Raw genomic sequence first — 23,244 nt, 5'->3', positions numbered from 1 at the left:
ATACCATGTTGATGTTTAGGAAGTTTTTGTTTGGTTGATTTTTGCTCTGGGTTTTGGGTTTCTTTTTTTAAATATAAGTAAGTTTCAGTAAACTTGAACACAAATTCCATCAATTTTTCTAGACTTGTTTTAATAAATAGTCGGTCAGGAATAATATATGTGTTAACATGGCTGCTTTTTGATTTTGTTTTGACAGTTTTGCAGTCCATAATTATGATAGATATACAGTTGCTGAAGAATAACCCTGTGGAGGTTTATTTTTTGCTTCAGACTAATTTCTGAGTCAAATATTCAAATTTTATATTGATTACAAATCTTAGCTTTGAAATAGCAGACTTCTCAGTAGCCAAAAATTATTAAAGGAAAAAGTTTTTTCTGAGGTACAGCACCGATACAAATAGCCACAGAATTCACTTGTTAGAAAGAACACATTTTATAAACATTTGCGTTTTGACCACTAGGCTGTGAAATATACCAGTAAGACCAGCAAATTTTATTATGTAATTTTATCTGTCTAATTCTGTATTCACATAAAAAAAACCCCAACATTTATTCCCTCTTAAAATTATAGTATACATTTTTCCTTACAGATGAGCAAACAATATATAAAACTAATGTTCTCAAAAATTAGAAACATTTGCATGTGTAAAGAATACAGGACTCTAAAATGTGTAGTTGCAAACATTAATTTTTTATTAATTTGACCAAAGATTTATATTATTATTTTTCTGTGGCTCTTAAAATTTGTTGTCAATCAGATAGTGAGTTTTGGTTGCTCACTGTGAAGCCTTTTTGATGTTTAACCTACCCTGTCATCTGCAAAAGATATTCCCCAATTTGTGTTGCACTTCACAGGCCATGCATCGGATTAGTTTTTTGCCATGAAACCAGTGTTTTGTTGTTTCTTCCATGTGGCTGAGGCAGCTCTTCAGCTACTATAAACTGTTACATCTCTAGCAAAGCTGGCAGATCTCTCTCACTAAGTCTCTGTATTTTAAACAGGGATCTGTTTTATGTAGTGAGTTTAACTAGCATCACATCCTGACCTGCACATTTGCTTTTACAAAAAAGGAACAGAAAATGAAAGCTACCTTCCTTTTTTAAAACCATAATTAATTTTTTGTTTGTTTATAAAATGGTATCTCTTTTGCTATACAATGCTTCTTTTATTTTCCAGCAAATGTTTCCTCAGAAGGTCATTTGAAATAATAATTCTAAAAATGTTAAGGTACTTCAAATGATCAAACTTAAATCATCAGTTTAATCCTGAACCTCTTAGGTGAGATAAAATTGAGAGCACAGCAGACCTTGTTCGTTATGCTGGTTCCCAGGAAACTGGCTGGTTTGGCTGCTGAATTTAGCTGGCTGGTGTATGCATATGACCACTTCTTGGCAGACATTCAGATCTGGTAGGATTTCTGTAGTTGTTATCCAAAGGGCAAGAAACAAGTGTTTTGAACCCACAAGGACCTCAGTTTTATTTTGGAATCAGAATAACAATTCCTTTATGGGCAGAAATTGCATACATATGAAAACCAAGTGCCTTTTCCTTTAAATACATAGGCATTAAGATATGAATCTTACATTAACAGGATTTTTATCTTTCTCAAACTTTCTGCTATGCACAGCACTATAAGCCATTGTACAGTAAGAATGAATATCACATTTTTAAATGTGATCCTTATGCTGATAAGACTATTAAAAATCATCACTCAAATGTGGTTGGGTTTTTTTTTTTGTTGGTACTCATCAAGACAATATAGATTCCAAGTCTTATATCAAGGGAAATGATAATCTCCCTTTCTTGTGATATCTGGGATGATGATGTTTCATGTAGAACTATAGAAGGAAAATACCCTAGACAGGTTTTCATTCCAGGTATTTCATTAATGATCAAACGCTTTAAGTGACATGTAGTACCTTGAAGGATTACAGCCAATATATGGTTCTAAATAAATCAGTGCTAAGGCTTGACCCTAGTATAGAATGTATGATTAACCTTTATTGTCATCAAAACATACAATGGCCGTTCAAAACTCGTTGATACTGGGTTTTATTTTAGATGAACCAAAATGCTGGATCACAATTGTATTTGCTGTCTTGCTTTATCCCCAGTTTTATCCTATTTGTATTTCATCTAATTTGTTCCGGCTGTGAATGTTTCAGAGAGAGGTACTGCCCATGAAGTCTTTTATTGTATAAGGTTCAAAGTGACAATGATTAAAGATGAACTGGCTTGTCTTCCCTTGGCTTTGAAATGCTGCACTTTGAAATAGTGCTGCACACCTCATGTCTTTGTAAAATACAGTCTGAAGTAAAATTTTAGTAAAACAGTTTCAGCAGTTTATGCTTATTTTTGATTACACATTCTTTATAAAGTTTCACTGAAAAAACCTGGATCATTGAAAATAAGATGATATATATTTGTAGAGGTCAGGAACCTTATTTAACCTATAATTCTGTTTTAAGGCTACCATTGAGATTACTTTATTTCAACTTTGTTTGTAAGGAAACTGAAGTCTGATAACTTGATAAGTCACTGATAACCACACAACAATAAAAACAGGAAAAAACTCAACCCAACAAAAAGCTCCACCCCAGTATCTCTCCCTAATGGGCTTATACAGAACAGTTTCAAAATATTTTATTGTAACTCAAATTAAAAAATACATTAGGTCATTCTGTTCACATTTTGCTATATAAAAATTAAAAAACCCATGGTACAACTTAAAATAATCTCCACAGACCTATTCCTTTACACAATTATTTTCTTTAGATTACCTTTTTACACGGGAAAGTATCCTTTAACTGAAAAACATTTTGTTTGTATACCACATATGGTCTGGATTGTTGAAAACTTTCTGTCCTTAATAGCTCATACAAAATGACTCACGGTGCAAATCAGTATTCACAAGTTCTTATGTGCATTAATTTATATTTCCTACTTTTGTACAGACATCTAAAGATTAGATTTATAGGTAGTAATGCAATGCATTTTTTTTCTTGAAATCAAGATTCCAACATATTTTATTTCAAATTCTGTATGGATTTCAAACTATTGCCATCATGATGATGGTTTGGGCGTTTTGTGGAGGAGGGTTTTTTGAGCGACCTTAAAACACTCATTTCACAACAGGGTTGTATCTCAGAGTATGGTTTTGATTAAGTAAAATACACAGACAAAAGACAAAGCAAGTTTTCAGAAGTTTTATGAAAACTAGTATTTTTCCCAAGCATTAAAAACAGCACATGGAAATCTGTAGGGCTGAGTTCTTATGTGGGGTTTTTAACCTATTTTAAGGGGGAAAAAAGTGGAGCAGAATACAAAAAATAATACCAATTTTCTCCTTGAAGATGGTTTTGATACTGTCAAAATAACTTTTCATTAGAAGATGAAAATGTCATTTTCTTCAACAGCTGTGTTTGGATTAAAGTCTGAAATTTCAATTTTGTCTAGGAGGAAATTTTTTTGAGAAAAAAAATCAACGGACTATAATATATAATATATGCAGGATATATATAGGTACACATGCAGGAATACAGAGCCAGCATCTCTGCTGGTGTAGAACATCTAAGTGTCTCTGAAGTCACAACTTGTCTAACTAACATCAGCTGCGAATCTCACCTAAGAAAGAATTTTTGCTGATCTCATATTCACCTCTCTGTGGAATGCTGATTTCTGAGCAACATGACTCTGACATAAAAAGCATAAATAGAGTAGTATAGGGAACTACAGAGCTAATCTTCTGAACACCAGAACACATCAGTGTCAAGAAACAGAAGTATGGCTGTAACAGTTCTTAGTAATGTAGTCTTGAAGGGAAAGTCAAGCTTGTCTGTAGGAAGGCTACTAAAATTCTCTTCAGGTCTTCAGGAAAATTGTGTTTGCTATTTAATTCTTTAAGACTACTTAAGACTAAGACTACTCAAAATGATAATGCATTTTTCAGGTCTTATAGTAGAGCCTTCAGTGTCCTGGTTATTGACCAGAATGGCAGGTCTGTTTGAGTGAGCAATTCCAGAGATGACTTTTCTAGGTGGTACTCATTTTACTTCTAAAGCTTTTAACAATTACATATGGAAAAGATACCTTACAGCACAGTAATAGTAAATGCAGTATTTTCAGGCGAGCGCACCAAATTCCGCTATGCTGATGACTCTGAACTTCCATGTTTGTATGAAAGCTCCCTGTTGCTGTTTATTGGTACCCAGATTTCTAAAGCTGTACCTAAATATGTTTGAGTATCTAGCTGCACATTTCTATGTAGCAGCCTTTCAGAATTATACTGAACAACGCTATTAAGCAGTACTACACAAGAAATGTAGTGAGCAATATGTCAGAACCTTACTTGATTCATTTTCTAGTTGCATTGCAGAATACACCATTTTGCCAAGTGCAACTCACATGTTTGTATTTCACTTTCTTTGGTATGCTCTGGGCTTTCTGCAGCTGTTTTCAAAACTTCCATTAAAGCAGATCCTTCAGTAAGGATTGCAAAATTTAAAAATGATGAAGAGGATCATCGGACAGGGAGCAGCTACTCTTGTTTTGCAGTGGTTGCTCAAGTGATGACAGAATCTTATAATTTGTCTGAGAGAACTCTCACTATATCTATGCTTAATTAAAGGGGGGCGGGGGAAATTTATGAGTACATAATTTCACGTGGATGGAGTTGAACTGAATGTATGTAATATTTGAAGAGCTCCCCAACTAAACTACCAGAAAAATAAATGTATGAATCCCTGATTGCTTATGCTGACCTTTGTACAGTATGACCCTTGCTTCTACTTACGATTTGGTTCCAGAGAGGAAATGAATTGTGACTAAGGAAGTCCTTGCTACAAGATTTGGAGGTGCATTTCTTGCACTTCTTTGTGAATTATCAAATTCAGAGCAATGGATTTACAGAAGATTCGTGTGCTTCATCAAAAATCAGAATCAGGCCTCAAGGCTTTTTGTCCTGCAGACCTATATTCTTCATCTTTCCTGAGTTACAGAACCAGCTTTACTTTGTTGCAAAGCTCAAAAGTAGTAGTGATTCTCCAATATCTAACTTGGTTATCTGAGTTAAAAGTGGAGATACTTTCAGCAAGAAGTTATCAATGGCTCTACGGAGCATTTAGGTATTGAAATCTTGGAAAATTTCTGCTACACATTGCTTAGAATGGTCTAGGATAAAATTACAGGAAGGACAAATCTCAGTGTTAAGCCCATTTTTTGTTCTGCTTTTGTATGGAAAGGTAAACTGAAGACCAAACCGGTCTGGTTGAGGACCTCTGAATCCTCTTTTGTTAATTTTGTTCTCTCAGATTTGAAACACTCCCTCTCCTTGCAAGGTGCCCAAGGCAGGTGGCCATCCTTCCTGTCTGAATGGTGACGGGCTTTCTCCAGGCTGGCGAGAATGTTGTTCCACAGGACCATCCAGTCAAGGAGGACACGCGAAGGGACCTTCCACCATTCTCTTCTAAGACAAAGCTTAGCAAGTAACTACAACAGAATGCAAGTTTGGTCAATTTAAGAATTCAGCAGAGAGGCTTCTACTGTACCTAGCAGATCGGAACTTGAGCTCATGGTAACATTGCACAAAGCTGTGATATATGAAAGTGATTGGCAAGGCTAATAAAACAATGCCACTAACCACACAAATTCCTCCAAGAATCCTTCCTGGTACAGTGATGGGACACATGTCACCATAACCAACTGTGGTCATTGAGATGATCACCCACCAACAAGCAGCAGGAATGCTGGCATAATCCTTATTCTTTGTTCCCAAGTCCAACCCATTTTCAAGAAGCTGGGAAAGTGCACTGAAAATTGCCATAGCAACACAGATAAAGACAAGTAGCATCACCATCTCTCTGTAACAACGCTTCAGAGTCAGACCAAGTGTTTGAAGACCAATGAAATGACGGGCCAGTTTAATCACCCAAAAAATCCTCATCATTCTTAAGACCCTCAAGGTGACTCCAGCCCTCTGAAGCTGTGAATTTTCCCCTGTGAAAACTGTCATTAGAACAGAGATGTAGTAAGGAGTAATTGCCAGCAAATCAATGATGTTGAGAGGTCTTCTGACAAACTCACACTTGTTTTTGGAGACGATGAACCTCACAATGCATTCTGCAGTGAACCAGCCTATGCAGATAGCTTCAATTATCCTGTCAAAAGAAACAAAGTACAGTATTTATGCTTTGTGCAAAGGGCTTCAGTGGATGTTTGTTCACAGATATTACCAAATTGACACTTAGACTTTCACAGACAACAAACAGAAAGCCACACTATTCTTATCCTGTGCATGTGGTACTGAATTTCAGCAATTAACCTGAGAATCTAGTGAGAGTTTAAACTGATAATTGCTAAGAACTCACTCAATGATTTTTTATTTGAATTAGAGATTGCTACTAGTCATAGTATTGGGCAAATATGTCTATAAAAACTGGAACCCTACAGGAAATGGTAGGCCACCAATGACAGTGTATAACATTATCTAGAATACCTGGGTTTGGGATTCTTTTAGTTATTCAATTTTGGGCAATTTTGTTCATTTTTGTTTGTTTAAATCTGTGAGTCCTGATCCATCTGGGAATGGCAAGGACTGTAGGTCAGTGACCTTAACTGGTTATGAACAGCAACATATAGAACCAGACTGCTAAACTAAAATGGAATTGCAGATGGAGTATGCAGAAATCAGTTTCTGCATTGGGTAATTCACGCAAATTAGTTCTTCAGGAACCAACCTAAACCAGTCTATCTGATCTGCATCTCAAACAGGGGCTTATAGAATTATATTCAGAACTTCATAGGCATTGCCACTAAATACATATGATTTTTATTTTTCATCACTGGATACACTAAGTAGTAAGTTTATGTCCTCTCCTTTATCACAATACTCTGCATTATTGATTTTTTTCCTTTTGCTTTAAATGTAACTCCACTTAAACTACATTGCAGCAAAAATGTCAAGGTAACTAAATGCTAAGGTAATAGGCAAGATCTTCTTGCCAAATACAGAAGAAATCCTGGAAGGGGATTCCAGTATGTTCTTAAATAATTTCAAGTCCCAGTGCATCAAATGAGACTTAACACCAACTTGAAACCAGTGGAAGTTAGAAACAAGATAAAATTGTCACTCAAAGATTATTTGTTGTGCATATAGCTGCAGATCTTAAGATTTCAGACTGTGCTCACTTTTTTAAATCCATGAGGGAATAGGTGCTAATCTTTCCCTCATTCCTCTGTTTATCTTTTTCATCAACAGTTTGAGCAAAAGAAAAGCACCATCACTGATGCCTTTTCATACAAACAGGTCTGAAACTAAACTGATGTGAGATTGAAGATTTGAAAATACTACCAGAAAATACAACCAGAGGTTTTTTGCTATTGCAAAGACCCTAACGAGGTAGTGTCTGTTGAAAGATAATGATTTCAAAGGGATAATCCAACTGTCATTTCCAAGCTAAGCTTTTGCTTCCCTAACACATCTGCATAACTTTTTACCAGTATTGAAATCTGTTGTTATTATTAAGACAGTGGCCTATTAGGACAATATTCTCCTCTAACTGATGTAATTATAGAGTCTATAAACTAACTTTTTCATAGAAGCTTCATACATTAAAATTTTTATTTATTTTTTATTAGTTTAATTCTGTTCATTCATTCTTAGTTTTAAGCTAAATTTGGAAGAAACAGTAACAGTCAGTTGATGTAATGTCATAAAATACACTATAATTCCAGTAGCAGCATATTTAAATTAATATGTTAATTACTTATGAAAATATTTATTCATATAAATTCAGACCTTGTTTTTCTTTTTTTCATTAATAACAATGAAAGTTCTATAAACAAGTGGTCTTTCTTTATAAAGGGCTGTTATAAGACATTAGCTCATGTTAGTACTTTTTGCTGGAAAGACTTCTGAATTTCAAAACCAGTTTGCTCTTAAGATTTAGATGTTCTCTTAAAAAATAAGCTTTTGAAATCTTCCCTTATGTTGGGAGAAAAAAAAATCAAGGTAAAAAGGTTAATGAGTAAGTTCCCTTGAATCCTTTCTACATATGATGAGGGAATACCTAGGACTTTCCCCTGTAAAATCAAACAGCAAGGTCATGGTAATGGACACTTTGATGAAGTCTGAATGTACTTACATGTTGGCTAGTTGAGATCTCATGTAATTATTACAACAAAAATTGTCTCTTGATAGAAAGTTGCAGCTAGGAATATTGAACAATTCCAGCAGATTATTTCATTACATTTTATGAGATTTCTCTAGTAGGGATGCCTGTATCCTATGATATGAAGCATTGAAATGAAAAAGAAATTTGCATTTACACAATTTAAAGCTTTTTCACTCGGTATTTCCTCCTGATGCACTGATATGTTGGAAGTGTGACTCCTCCATTTTTTCACATGTTAGACATGTTTATCTCTGGGTTGAGCTTTAAGGAAATTAAGTCCTGATTATTGTGATACAGGAGACATTTTCTTTATGAATCAGTATTGATTCAGTGGTTCTGTGTAACTTTGGGGAATAGTTGTACAAGTAAAAATCCATGAAATATGATCAATCCATTGTTTTACTCCAGCAGTCCTAGCACAAGAAATACTGTAAATCAGTAATAATTGCATAGGAAGGACTGAAGAAGCATTTTATTGTAGAATGGATTTGAACAGATAAAAGGAATGTCACTGATGAAAAATGACAAAGCAAGATCAAGACAGTGGGATGTATGTTAATGCCACTTACATCTTGCACTGCCATTTCCCCATTTTGCATCCATCCTTCTTTCTCCTGGCTAGGGAGAAGACAATGAAGAAGGGTGTCCCTTATTTTTTTCTTTCCTCTACTTTTTAGCCATCAGGGAAACATTTTTCATTTTTCCTCTCTTGTCACTCCTTTTTGTGGAGATGGATTTTGGTAGTACTGGTGAATCACATAAAATGCATGCTTTGGTGAGAAAAACTAGAAACCTCTAGCTTGTTGGGAACTCTGAATGTTACATACTACATTTCCACTTTCAGATAAAGTCTCTCTCTTCCTCTCCTTGCAATGACTTATTTTTATAGCTAACCTTATTAGCTGGTAAATAACATCTAATAAGAAAAGCAAATTTAACAGTTAGCCTTCAAGAGAACATAACTAGAGTGTGAAGTTAAAGCCAAATAAAAGGCATGTACATATAAGACTAAAGTACCTGTATTTTTTGTAATCAATTCTTAAAATATTTTCTGCATATACACAGTGCAGCCTGCTTTTGTTGCCTAGGCTTGGAATAATGCTGTATTAAAATCTGTAATTATATATTAAATAGTGACTTTATTTGGTAAAATGTATTACCTATAAATGTCCATCATAGTTTATGCCTGTTTTTTTCCCCCATCAATTCAGTTTTAAAATAGCTGATACTCAAAGAGGACAGGGGGAATTAAAAACAAACTCATTAAGTGTTTCCTTGAAGATTCCCCACAAAATTTGTAAATAATCAGAGAAAATACTAAGTCCTAGATTTTATTCAGTTACAGGCTTTCTGCTCAAAGTTACTGTTCATTGTCCCAGACCTAAGCACATCAAAGAGGGCTTTTCTCCTAAAATATTAAGCCGCTTGGTACTTAACAGTCTTTCAAGATTGTTCTAATGAGTCCTTTGTCCATAAATGGAAAATCAAGCCTTTGCAAGCCTTATTCCTACTGTAATCCCACCACTGTTCAATTTTCTGTTGCATCTGATAACTTTCTCTCAGAATAAGCTATTTTATGTACAATGAGTTAAACCACTTCTGAAATTTTTTTCAATCATTAACAAGACTAGTTTGCTACTACTAAAAAAAAATAAAAATCACATTGTGACTATCTTAGTATGTCTCAACTTAGCAATATTCTTTGCCCCAGCATGCCAATTTGTATACTTTCAACATCCTCTGGTGAGTTAGTTGAAATCGAGCCAAAATATTCCTTAGTGGCACTACTATCTATTAAACTTTTAAATAAAACATACACATCAACAGGACAAATGAGGAAAACAGATGATATGATTTAAGACAGTATATGACAGGATTAAAGATTAAAGTCTGCCAGCACTCATTTGTTAAACTGTTGTGAAAGCCTATTTCCATGTAAAGCACATTAAACCTGAAAAACGTCCAAGCAGTAGCCAGAATGATCAAATTCCTGCACAGGAAGGCTCCTAAGTAATTTCAGCAAGTGGTAAGGTTTTTTTAATTCTTTTGAAATCAACAGGGTTTCCTTCTCACTACAAGCTGTGGAGTCAAGGCCACAGAACAGCAGTTTTCCTGCATTAAAAACCTTGCTGATTTTTTTTTTCCATTTTGTCTCTGCTTTGATAGCAATAATATGTCTTGATGCATTAAACTCTGCTGCCTTATGTGGGAGGCTGAAATGACCCATCACTCCCCAGGGAAGGAGCAAATGCCTTTCACAGCTCGAAGGGGATACTGGGATATGAACATCTTGCACCCTGAGGTCCTCAGCATCTTTTCCATATAATGTTGCATATGACTGGCACCTAGCCCTGGTGAGTTTAAGGTTCTCCTGTGGCCAGACAGTGATATACAACTGTTCACTGTGTTCACTCTTTTTGAAAAACTTGGAAATTCATTAGAAGAATTCATGTTGGTGTTTTTAACTTAGGTCTGTAGTTCCATTTTTTACCTTTAGCTGATGGTTTTAACTTGGCAAAAATGTGGTGTTTGGGTTAGATCTTACAAAGGAAAGGAGATCTTACTGGGTTTTTTTTGAACAGATGTTGAACACGAACATTTAGGTGTTCTGAAATTCCACCACCATAAAGGAAAAATGATTTTTGTGTGTCTAAAATTCAAATGCAACTCTTTAGGCTGATATTTTGCAGAGATAAAAAAAGCCCACCAGCATCTCACGAGCGATGTTCTTTGGGGAAGTTACTGTGTTTATTTGCCTTTGCTTAAGAACACAGTAACCATCGTATAGGCTTGGTAACTCAGTGATTATTTCAGTACAAACTTAATTACTAGGTGGAAAGGGGGCAAGAGTCTCTTCTTAATGCTAACAGGCTACTGGTAGTTAGAAAAGTAGTTTTAAGGCAGATAGATAGAACTGTGCTGGCAGTAAGTCAAGCAGCTTCAAATGATTTCCTATTACAGGCTTGAGAAGCTCTTCCTAAAAGATTACACTTACAATCAGTGTGTGGACGGGTCCCTGAGCAGAGACTCACAGTATGCATCTGTTGGCACAGTTCAGAGGAGAGCAAAGATGACTTGAAATTGCCAGAAGCAACAGAAGGGGAGACAGGCAATTCCTGCTGTCTGCTCCTAAACTCTGCAAACCTTATGCAAATCTTTAGCTATGGTAAGTAAAACTTGCCATGGCAGGGAAGGGAGCAAAAATCTTAAAATGAAATAAATTTAATAACTCATCTGTCATCCTGAGAATAGGCCTGAGGAAGGCAATCCCTCTGCAATCAGAGAATTATATTGTCAGTGTCTGTAATATCTGTGAAATTCCAAGGTCAGATTCCCTATTCCTCTCTCCTTAAAGCTCACTCGTGGAGTTCTCTGTTGCCCTCTAAAGGGTGTTACTCCAAAGGATCAAAAATAGCCATAGGCTGTCCACCCTTTGAGAGCGTGGTCACCATGCAAAGGCATAACAACATAATGTTTCTGAGAAAAGTTTGGTGGACTCAATTCCTTTTCTGCTGGAGAGGTGTTCATACAAGGAAAACAAACACAGCTGGTATTAGCTGGCAGCCACAGTAACCCTCACTGTAAGCCTCATTAAAGAGGCTGATTTTGTGAATGACAGAACTTGTTGGGATGATGTCCAGGTAAGCTGAGACACACTGCTAGCAAAGGGCTTTCACTACAGCTGCCCAAAGCAGTTCTCGGAATTGTTGCCACAGGAATCAGACACAGAAATTATCCATGTGGCACCTTTCTGAACTGTAACATACTGAGGTAAGGACAGGGGTTTATTAGCAAGAATGTGAGAGACTAAAAATATTAGTAGCTGAATTTCATGAGGTGGTCCTCAACTCATTGGCTTATGCTGAGTTGAATAATTAATTACATCCAAATCTACAGCCTAAGGATTTTGAGATTAGACGATGCAATTTTCACTCCTAAAACTTTTCAAAATAGATTTTTTGAATAATGTAAAGTCTTCATACTAGTAATTACAGTATCATGTACTCACTTGAGTACAGCATTAATGTCACAATTTCTCTTGGGAAAAAATGTAAATTATTGTATTACTGTTAGATAGAATTTATTTTGATAAGGAATATTTGTTAATAAACAAAAGACATAATTTGGCTTCAAACTTTTAAATGTAACAGAAACTACTGCACAGGATTTGTAAAAGTCTTCTCACCTGAGATGTACAATATTGCCAAAGTGTGCAAACCCATACACTCCTATGTGATTTTTGAGGTCAGGCTTTGAAATAAGCCACTTAGCTTCTTAGGTTTTGGAAACCTAACGAATATTAAATGAAGTAACGAAAAACAAAAGAAAATATAAACAAATAAAGGGAAATAAAGTTAGATGAAAACTGGCCATGTTAGGTCCAATCCTATGGCATGTGTAAGTAGTTGTAACTAAACTGGATCAATCACTTAAAAGCAACTGTAGTTAGCACACCTTTTTTCCAGCTATAACAGGCTTTTGAGTCATGATGCAGCATATGCAATAAAGAGAGGAGTAGCTCCACCTTGGTTGCCAGCTGTGGACAGAGGCACACATTTTTGTCTGTTTTCCATGTGTTCACCATGTTGCAATCAGTTCTCATGGGTTAAGCTACTTGTGAAATGAACCAGTCTCTACCAGTGTTTATACATGATAGATTTTTGCAAAAAGATTGTTAGAAACTGTTCAGCTGCAACTTTTACAGTTATCTCTTTTTTTTGTTGTTGCAATACCATGGAGTATTAGAGCTGATGCTGAAGAAACTCATCCCATCATTTATATTGGTCCTTCAGGTTTTAAAGCAACCCTCACTGCCCTGGGAAGTGCTTAGCTGTACTTCACCTTACAAGTACTTAGGACCTTGTCATTGTCACACCGGGTATAGAACATGCTATCATTCAGAATAGTAAAATTATGTGTGTATGTAATACACACCTTCTTGAAGACAAAGGCACTCTGAAAGAAAAATTGCACATCATATGCCACATTCCTCTGCAAACTAAACTCTTTCAGTAAGAGAAAACCTGTTGATTCCCACACCATGAAGATGTGAACAAAGACATGACTGATGTGGTTAATGCTATGGTAGTGTTGCATCTATTTTGCGTGTCTTTTGGGAGTATCTCAGCAATTTGCTGCTGTACAAAAAGATTACTCAGAGCATCCACTCTTTGGAATAACCTTGTAAAGATTAAGTAAGGATTTTTAACTGGAAGAAGCTATAAGAGCAAGTTTTGATGTATCTGAATCTAAGTAGGAATCAACAGCTTCTCAGTCTGCATCTGCTTTCTTACAATTAATTTTTTGGCTCAACTACAATAAGAAATACAGGTGCAGTTTTCCATTAAGCTAATGGAAACTATGAAAATACTTTCCAAGGAATTAATCTGGCTACTAAGATATAATATATCACATTCCAATTAACTCTATGGTAAAAGATGATGATTTCATAATGACAAGGCTGCAATTTCACTGTAGGGCCCTTTTAGCAGAGCAGAAGCTGAAAACTTTCAGTTGAATATCCTATTGGTTTTAAAAGAAGGGAGAAGCTAGTAAATACAAGAAATGTTTACTTCTTTCTTTATATATCAGTCTTATTTATGGGAGAAATTCTACCAGAATGGTCTCAATTTTGCTCTCTAGGGAATAGGAGAGAGGGAAAGAGGTGTGGGGAGCAGGCTGGAGAAGGAAGGCAAGCGCAATGATACTTAAGTCAGCAGAGTTGCATCAATGTAACCCTAATCTGAGGTCACAAGAAGAAGAAAATGGTTTGTTCTTACTAGTGAGGCTCGAGATAGAGCTTTATAACCTGTGCCCTGCTTTCTGCATGTTTTGCAATGTTTAGTGTGCTTACATACGTTTTCTGTAAAGGAAATGTAAATATCTTTTATTCATACACTGGGGTGCCTCTATGATGAATTTCCAAGAGCTCAGTGTGCAGTTTGATCATCTCCTGTGGTCCCCACATAGAGAATTTGAGATGGAAAGGCAGGGGGTAAGACTGTTCCTCCCCACAGGATTTTACAGAATCATAACAAGCACTGGATGTGATTCATCAGAAGAATCTGTACTAAAGACAAGGGAATTACATTATTTTTGCATTTTATTCCTTTTTTTCCCCTTTGCCCACAATCATAAGGCCTAAAATGATTTTCTGAGTGTCTTAAGTTCTCTGTGTGGGTACGGAGTTCCGTGGCTCCTTAAAGGGGGGCATTAAGAGCTCAAACATCCTGCACGGAATGAGGCACCCTTACGGAGAGTAAGAGCCTTATTCCGATGGCCCCGCTCCGCTGCCAGCCCGCCCAGAACCGAGCCTGCTACCGACCCCGCTCCGCCTGTAGCGCGGCCGCTCCGGGTGCCCCACTGCCCGTCCCCTGCGCTCGGGGCTACCGCAGCCCGGCAGAGCCCGGTGGGAGCTGGAGCTGCGAAGCGGCGCCGCTCTGCCGACACCCCCACATCCCTCCCACAAGCCCATGAGCTCAGGGTCAGGGTTTTAAGGCGCGCAGACGATCTCCGCCGGCGGCAACTACAGCCAGGGACCATCAAGACGAGGGGCAGAACACACTGGACGGGACACACGGAGACCGGACAGCGGGAAAATAAAGGATCCTCCTACCCTGAGGGCTCCCTCACTGACTCTGCTGTGTACCTGCTCTGCTCCTCCATGCTGCGGTTCTCCGGCGCCCGCCACTCGGGCAGGGTGCTGGCGCACAGCACCACCATGGACACGATGACGAAGAGAATGGAGACGGTGGCCAGGACCTGGGCGGCCACGGAAGACGTGGGCTCCTCGAAAGTCCTCCTCATTCTCTCCAGCCACTTCCCGCCTTCGGCTCCCGGCGGCCGCCGGCCCTTGCCCTCGGGGCCGCCACCTGACTCCCCTCGCGGCTCCTCCGCCGAGTAGTAGGTGCACGTCTCGGACATGCGGTCGTCGAGGCGGCGCTGGCAGCAGTAGTCGAGGTGGGAGCCCTCCAGGCCCCAGTAGATCATCTCGTTGTAGAAGGAGAGCTCGCACATGTGCGGCACGAAGCGCAGGTGGCCGTGCCGCACGTACAGCATGATGAAGCCGAAGGCCTCCGAGTGCCGGTCGAAGAAGTACTCGTTCCGCTCCCGGTCGTAGTCGTCGCACACCTCCAGCACGTCCTGCTCCGAGAGGCAGCCGTGCAGGCGGCTCACCCGGCGCAGCGGAAAATCCTTTAACACCTCCCGGGAGAAGGAGTACCGGGTGCCCCCGACGTTCAACACCACCGGGGGGCCGCGGCCAAAGTTCATGGCTTGGGCGGGACGGAGGAGGGGAAGAACGGGCAGGGCAGGGCGGCGAGGCAGGGGGCAGCGCGGGCGGCAGCGGCTGCCCCGGCTTCCCCGGCTTCGGCTCTGCGCGCACCGCTGGCGGCTCCCGCTCGGCGACGGGGCGGGCAGCAGGCGGGGAGGGAGGGAGTCGGGGAGGGACGGCGGGAGAGGCGCCGCCGCGGGCGCTCCAGCGGCCGCGCAGGAGCGGGGCGCGGCGGACCGCGCGTCCCCCCGGTGATGCCCCGGCGATGCCGCTCGCAGGTGCGGGCGCGGGCTCAGCGCCGGCGGCGACAGGGCGACTCCGCGGGGCCCCGCCGGGGCGGGGGCGCGGCCGCGGGCATGGCAGGGCCGGGGAGCTCCGCACCCGGCGCCGCTCCGCTCCGGCGGTGCCGGTGCCGGCTGGAAGGCGAGCGGGGGGCGGTGCGGCGGAGAAGGGACACGCCTCCTCCCCCGCCCGCGCACATGGCGGAGCAGACCGCGGCGGGGGCTGCCGGGGGCTCCCATCGCCCCCAGACCGCCAGGGACCCGTTCCGGCAGAGGGTTTCGGCGGAGCGCGGGGGTCCCGTCCATGCCAGCCCCGCTGCCCGCTTCCCCAAGCGACACTTGGTCGAAGTTGTCCACCAAACGCAAGTCACACTTTGTGGACGTTTCCCCCTGCCCTCCAAAAAAGCTCGAAGTGAAGCGTTTGAGCACGACACAGCTCGCTCCCTGTTCACGGCAGCGGAGAGCCAGCCAGCCTCTGTCTCTCCCTTCTCATTTGTTTGCCCGCCGGGGCAGCGGGTGGTCCCTGTCCCGGCAGGGCAGGGCAGCGGCTGCAGCGCCGGGCTTCCCTGCAACACAGCACGTTTCTTGTCACAGCCCGCCCCAGCCCTCCGCCGTGCACATCTGGATAGGGAGACGCTTCTCTTTTTATTCCTTTGATGCTGTATGGACAGCAGGAAGAGCCAGGTCCCTTAGGCAGAGCCTTCTTGCCTGCTTCTGCCCACCTCGATCCCAGATCTCTGCTCCTCCAGCTCCCTGCACTCTTGTATCCTACACTTCTCCACAACATTAAAACAACTATTTCCTGCCACGACCCTGTCTGCACTCTAAAGCTTTAATTTCATTTGGTTGCATTAAATACAAGGAGTTAATTTCCGCTACTGCTGGTTTTTTTTTAAATTCATTTTTACCCGAATATGACAATTCTCCAGGCTAAGGTATTTTCTAGGCTTATTAACGACTAGAGCATCCGACAAGACACAGCTCTCCCTTGCCATGACATGCTTCCAGTTGTCGGGAGAAAGAGCAGGTGACTATATCTTTTCCAAAGCAATGCCAAAGATTTGTCACTCAAACACTGTGTCTTTAAAAGGACATCCAGACTAAACAAGTGTTCTACCATCCCCATTCTTTTTCGCTCTAGATATACACACTTTATGGGTTGGATATGGTGATGTTGTTCTTGCTGCCCTGTTACTTCATCAGGTGAGATTTCTGAGGCACATTTAGGACTATCAAAATAAATGAATAGTCGTCTAATTGTAGTAAAAATTGGGGTTTTTAAAAGGAGAATGCGATTAAGCGCTACTATTTTTAAGCCTATTTGTCATCTTCTAAAAAATACTTCTGAAGAGATTCGAATAAATGTCCCTGTTACCACGAAGAGAATCCTACGAGTTCTTGTTGTTATAAAGTGTGGCCACTAGAGGGCGAGGTTGAACGCTATTCCCTGTTTTGTTTCCCGGTTTTTACCAGAAATCCACTCAAATTCCAGTTGCAGAATGTAGTCAAGTACGCACTCCAGCGTATTGTTGCACAGGAAGGTAATTTTTTTGTTCTCTGTTTAGTCATGCTGAGGTTTGTTTTCACATAACCGGAAAGGTTTTTCCTTCCAGCAGCTGCATTCGTAGAACCAAAGAATGATTTCCATTGGAAAAGAACTTTAAGATCATCCAGTCCAACCATCAACCCAGCACTGCTGGGTCCACCATGTCCCTAAGTGCCATATCTACACGTCTTTAAAATACCTCCAGGGATGGTGACTCAACTGCTGCCCGGGTTCAGTTAATGTATTGTGACTGCTTGTTAATTTTGTAAGCAACAATCACTATTCACCTCTTCACCCTCCTTTGATGTGTATGCTTCTGAATTTCATTCTTTCAGGAACAATCACAAGAAACTCTGTTAAAAAATTAAATAGCAAAACCTGACTAGATCTCTGACAGTTGCTAATGAGTTATCCAGGTGCTTTTGGCTTTGCAATTTGTCAGGCTTCCTGCTCCATATGTTCTAACTCCCTCCATCCCTCATAGGGAGCTTGTAGAGGAAGAGAGCTGAGTACAAATAACATGGCCTGAAGACACACATTTACTAACTTTATAGAAACGTGTTGGAGTGTATGTTCTAGAAATTATTTCAAGACAAATAAAGCCATATAGAAGTTACATAGCAAAACAGGTAAAGTGCTGGCCTGACAAGATTTTATCTTTAAAGTCAGCTTGATGAGGTATTGTGGGTTGATTTGATGCTTATACCGATTTCTGGTTTTCAGTTTCTTTTAAGTGTAGAAAAAAAATATTTTCTCCTTCAGAATAACATCATCAAAGATTCAATGTCAGGAAAGTGAACCTGGCAACAGTGATGTTTTCTTTTCCTCTGTAGTCTGACATGTTCAAATTTAGTTATTTTAGTTATAATTATTGACTTTCAATTGAGGAAATTTGTTCTAGTGAGCTGGTGTTAACAACTGTAGAGAATATCATCTTGCACCAGGAAGCAGCAATTTACCAGGAACAAAACCTCAGATTTTTAGACAGAATTTGTAGTTTTCAGTAAATGTTCTGATTTCTTGCATTTGAGATGGCTTGGCCCATTGGAGGTGTGAAGTAGCAGGTTTGTAGTAAATTTGGGGTTATTCACATTGTTTTATGGGAATTATTCAGAATTTACAAGTGTCACTTTGGTGGTTGTTGTAATGTATCTGTCTTAATTTTCAGGAGACCTCAGTAAGTGCTTTTTTTGTTGTTTCTTTTTCATTTGTTTGTTTATTTTGTTTGGAGGGTTGGGGGGGGGTGTTGTTATTTTGGGTGGGGGGGAGGTTTTTGGTTGGTGTGATTGAATGTCTTAAGACATTTGAAAAAAATAGATTGGAGAGCCTGAACACTGAAGATTTTGTGTGACCATAAGTAAAACACTTAGTAATATATTAAGCAAAAGATCTTTTTAAAGTTTGTTGTGTTTAATAAAAAAAGTGCGCTTGGAAATTCCATCTGTCTTGACTTGAAAGATAGTACTTAATCTATTTAAAAGACGTAAGCCAATAAATCCATTTAAATCAACATAGAAATTAATAAAGAGTATTTAACCTATATGTTAAGTGGTAAAGTACGAGCCATAAAGGGAATCTTTAGAATGACTAAACAGGCTCTTGAAAGACCTCTTTCAAGTAGTTGAGTTCAGGTGGTTGTGGTGTTGTTTTGTTCTTGGTTGGGTTTGAGTTTTTAGGATCTGAACACACACTGGCATGTTGAATCAAAGCAATTATTGCTTTTCCTGGTGTTATCGTTGTTACCATTTGCTGCTCAGGAGGAGCTTCACAATTGATAGTAATTATGTAAAACTAGCATTCCTTGTGTCAACATTTATTTTCATGACTTGCACTGTGCTATTGCATCCTAGGGGTATTTAATGAACTTGAAATATTTTCTACAGCTTCCAAATCTTTCTGGCCCTGTGATGAGACCTTTGCTCTGTGTTCTGGGTGCAGTTCTATGCTTGCTTTTAGAGGAGAGATGTTTTCCTTACATTTTGTATGTGAACATAGTGGTATATTTTGACGGCAGGTATTTTTCATAACTCGGGATGAGATTCTGTTCCTGCTGAGGTAGCTACTGAGTGCTGTTGACTTCAATGCAAGCAAAACTGGCTTTTAGTGGGTTGTCTTCTGTCAGGCATCTTGACTGCTTTTATGACCACAATATGTAGGAACTTTAGCTGTGGGGCAAGTTGCCATGATGATAGACTTGTAAACACAGAACAAAAAGACATTCCTGGCCAGAGAGTACATAGTCTATAACATACAAAATTGTGGGGGGAAAATCCCAATGCATTTTGGCATTCTTTATCTTAGCTACTTGAAAAGGCAATACACAAAGAACAGAACAAACGCTTCTGCATGCACAGATGGACTATGGTTTGCATTTATCTTTGTTTAGGTCTTAGGCAAAAATTATTTCAAATAGATGGTTTTTTTTAAATCTGCCTTTTCTGCACCAAAGGCCCTCCACTGCAGAATGGGTTGTGGGCTACATAGAAAACCTTCAGGAGGTGAGCCCATTGCCACACATAATTACCAAACAAACACTGTAATGACAGATGCAGTTTGGATTGTCAGTGGCACCTGACATAAGAGTACAAGTTCCCTTGTCACTGAGGTACTTATAAAAATCTGAATAATTTTGAATATAAATGTTTCTAAAAGTGGATGAATGACATTTAGTAGGGAGCTGGGTATTCACATATATATACATGTGCACAGAATACAATCTGTAGTTGACATTTATAATAAGACTCACTTCATGAAACGTGCTAACAATTTGGGAAATTTGGCTGTGAACACTTCAGATTTGATACTAGAGACTCGATGTATTTGTAGGTCAGATTGTGAGCTTTTTTAAATGTGAGAGACAACTGCCTTCTCTGTTGTCCTTCACCTCCATATTGGGAAAATCCCAGCAAAACTTCTTGTCCCTTATGCTGGGCTAATTACTGAAGGCTATTAAATTTTTCAATGATCATTCAATCAAATGAAGGCCTTTTGAACAGAGATGGTTATTAGCTGGGGGGTAAACCAGTTTGTTACATCTGAACTCCAGGCAGGCACATACAAAGCATAGAGAGAAGGACATTGCTCGCCTAAGGAAGGTGATTAGAAGGAGACTTGCTAAGGGAGAATTCAAAGGCATAAATGTATTCTCATAAGAGAGTACAACATGGGAATGTGTTTTCACACCAGTGAAATTTTGTTCTAAATGCCTACCAAGGGGAAGGAAAACAGTCTGCAGAGAAGATGGAGAGAAATACTGGGATTTGGAGAAGTCGTGTATGTGGGTGAATCCAGAATATGCTCTCAGAAGAGGAAGAAAACTGGTCCAGATAAATGCATATAAACATTATTTTCTCACAGTTTCCCCCCTCCCCCCCCCCCCCCCCCCCAGTAACATAAAAAGTTTTGTTGTGCTTTTTTTGTGGTTTGGAGTGGTTTTCCCCTTGCACCTTCAGCAAAGGCCATTAGTTCAATTCAGCTACCTAAACATAATGCCACATGAGATGCCCTCCATTTTCTCCCTAGTAACAAGCTATAGGGCAAGAGAAAATGGCCCCAAGTTGTGCCAGAAAAGATTTAGATTGGATATTAGGATAAATTTATTCACAAAACCAGATCTTAAGTATTGGAACAGACTGCCCAGGAAAGTGGTTGAGTCACCATCCCCAGAGGCATTTAAAAGATGTGTAGATGTGACACTTGGGAAATGGTTTAGTGTGAACTTGGCAGTGCTGGGTTAATGGTTGGACTCAATGATCTGAGAGGTGTTTTCAAATCTAAATGATTCCACAATTCTGTGATTTACCCTTTCCTCCACCTGCTGCTCCAGTAGTGCATAAGCCTTTTTTATCCTGTCCGGCAGCCCCTGTGGATGTCCCTCATGCTGCACAAGGGACACTTCATGCCTGCATTTAGGTAAATGAATTGAGCCCTGGGCATCTGTTATGCCTCTTTGAAGGACAGGATCAGAATCCTGGAAGTTTTGTTGATTGGGGCTCAGGTCAGACGCTCTAGTGAGTCAACCGTGGCCTTTGGCAAGAGAATTCAGAGGGCTGAGACTCTGAAATCCCATTGCTGGAGACTTCTGCAGAGCCATTGAAAACAGCACACATAGCTCTGACTGTTTATTTAAAGGAGGTGATAAGCCTGGAGGTCTAATTAGGTGGGATGTAATCACAGTGAGTTAGTTTCTCACAAGCAGAGTTTTACTGGATCTGTAGAAAAAATATTCTAAAGAGAAGTTTCTGGAAATGCTGGTGAGTTTTAGTCTTTAGTGAGAAATGCTATACCTTTCCGTTTTATCTAAACTTTGGGGGAAGGAGAGGAGAGTTAGAAACTCTGTCTTGCTGTTTTACCATCCTAAGCTTCACAGTTCAGAGCAAATAAATAAAGGCATTTTTGAAAGCTGTTTCACTTGTTTGCTGATGAATAGAGGAAATATTTCCCCCTTCTGCTCTTCAAAAATGCAATGTTGTTAACTACTGATCAATCAGTTGTAGAAAACTGAAGTAATTGATGTAGAATTACGTCTTATGTAACATTCAAATGTATAAAATTCAGTCACTTTTGCCCATTCCATGCAGATTTTTATTTCTAAAAACAATATTTCTAAAAATAATTATTCTGGCTTATCATATGTGTTCTTCCAGAGGTTCCAGAAGCTCTGACTGTTTACCATATTAGTTTATGAAAATGATTGACTGGTAACTTAAATAAATATTTGCATGACTATTTAGAACTTAAAGATGATGCTCAGGTTTTTAAAATCCTAAATCTCAGCTCACATATTCATCTAGTTAAAAATCAGTAAACCATTTATGTAAGTCCTCTGATTGTTGTTGCAAATGAGATCAGACCTCTGTAAAAATCCTCTTTTCCTGAGACTTTTGGGGCACCGCAGAGTGTGGGGTGCTCATATGCTTCCCAGAACACAGGCAGACCTGGTTCTGCAGTGCAATGAGGTGTTAAAACCTTCACATTATCGGAGCTTCAGGAACAACTGGAGCATAGCTCCATTACAGTTACAGGGAAGCCAATAAAGCCACTCTGTCCTGAGTTCACAGTGTAGGATGTCAAATGACAGCATGGCTGTGCAGAAATGAGCTGAAGAACCCTCACTACTTTCTGTAACTTATCTGCAATATATTGGAGAGGACTGTGGCTTCCAGAAAATTGGATATATTAAACTGGTTGCATGTAGGCTATTGGATACAGGTGTCTCCATGTGCCTGCATAATCACTGTCAACATCTAAAGAAGTTACACGGATGTTTCCCAAGTTCACTGCTGTACCACTGGTGCAAGCTGGAATCTGCTTTCTGGAGTGGTAACTTCTCACCCTTTATATCAAATGAGTCCTTAAATGACACAAGAGACTGGATTATGTCCCAGAGTTGAAAGTTAAAGTCATCAGACCATTATCTCCATTACACAGCTAGAAATGTCTCACAGCCAGAATGATTCTGTCTCTGCCTTCATTTTCTGACAGTATAATATTCCTCATAAGGGTGTTTTTCAACTATAACTTCAAGATGTAACCACTGATGGTCTGGATCAGGTATAAATCCTTGTGACAGACTCTACCAGAATGGTCTATTAGATGGATCACCTTTTAGACAGAAGACATAGTAAAATGTCTGAGAATCTGGTTTTTGTTATTAAAACTACTGCATGAGAACATATTTTTATTTATTTCCCATTGTGAAAATGTTCATTTGTGTACAGTTTTTATTTTGTGTTTTTCTCTGGTGTAAGTTACTGCAGTTTCACTTTGCACAAGCACAGATCTCATGATTTTTTTTTTTAAACACATATTGTTGTCTATTTCAACACACTTTTGTTTCCATGCTGACAACTGCAGATCCTACCTACAGGCAGACCTGCCCCCACATTTTAAATAAAGTGTAACTAAAGTCACAATTCCTCGGTTGCTTTGTGGAAAGCTGCAATATGTTCACTAATTATTCTTTTTCTGCT

At 39.6% G+C, this 23,244-nt stretch overlaps 1 protein-coding gene across 2 annotated transcripts; it reads right to left on the bottom strand.

Annotated features, from left to right (window-relative positions):
- Nucleotides 1–670: 670 nt before the first annotated feature.
- KCNG3 (potassium voltage-gated channel modifier subfamily G member 3) lies at nucleotides 671–15,532 on the bottom strand. 2 transcript variants are annotated; one of them, XM_071577579.1, is made up of 2 exons: nucleotides 14,789–15,532; nucleotides 671–6,156 (listed from the first exon to the last, which is right to left on the bottom strand). In XM_071577579.1, exons 1-2 carry the CDS (start codon nucleotides 15,442–15,444, stop codon nucleotides 5,511–5,513), a joined length of 1,302 nt encoding a protein of 433 aa, XP_071433680.1. In that variant the 5' UTR covers nucleotides 15,445–15,532; the 3' UTR covers nucleotides 671–5,510. The 2 variants fall into 2 exon arrangements, with proteins under 2 accessions (XP_071433680.1, XP_071433688.1); XM_071577587.1 differs by having other exon boundaries at nucleotides 14,822–15,532.
- Nucleotides 15,533–23,244: the final 7,712 nt, after the last annotated feature.

The sequence above is a fragment of the Pithys albifrons genome, chromosome 2, assembly GCF_047495875.1.
Source record: "Pithys albifrons albifrons isolate INPA30051 chromosome 2, PitAlb_v1, whole genome shotgun sequence".
Lineage (NCBI taxonomy): Eukaryota > Metazoa > Chordata > Aves > Passeriformes > Thamnophilidae > Pithys > Pithys albifrons.
This window is presented reverse-complemented; position numbering and strand designations above follow the sequence as displayed.

Bases quoted from the DNA above. Each gene is read 5' to 3' on its own strand.
- KCNG3 (XM_071577579.1), bottom strand. From the start codon at position 15,444: ATGAACTTTGGCCGCGGCCCCCCGGTGGTGTTGAACGTCGGGGGCACC. The intron at 6,157-14,788 runs GTAGGAGGATCC...TTCTTTTGACAG, and splicing joins TCAGTGAGGGAGCCCTCAGG to GATAATTGAAGCTATCTGCA.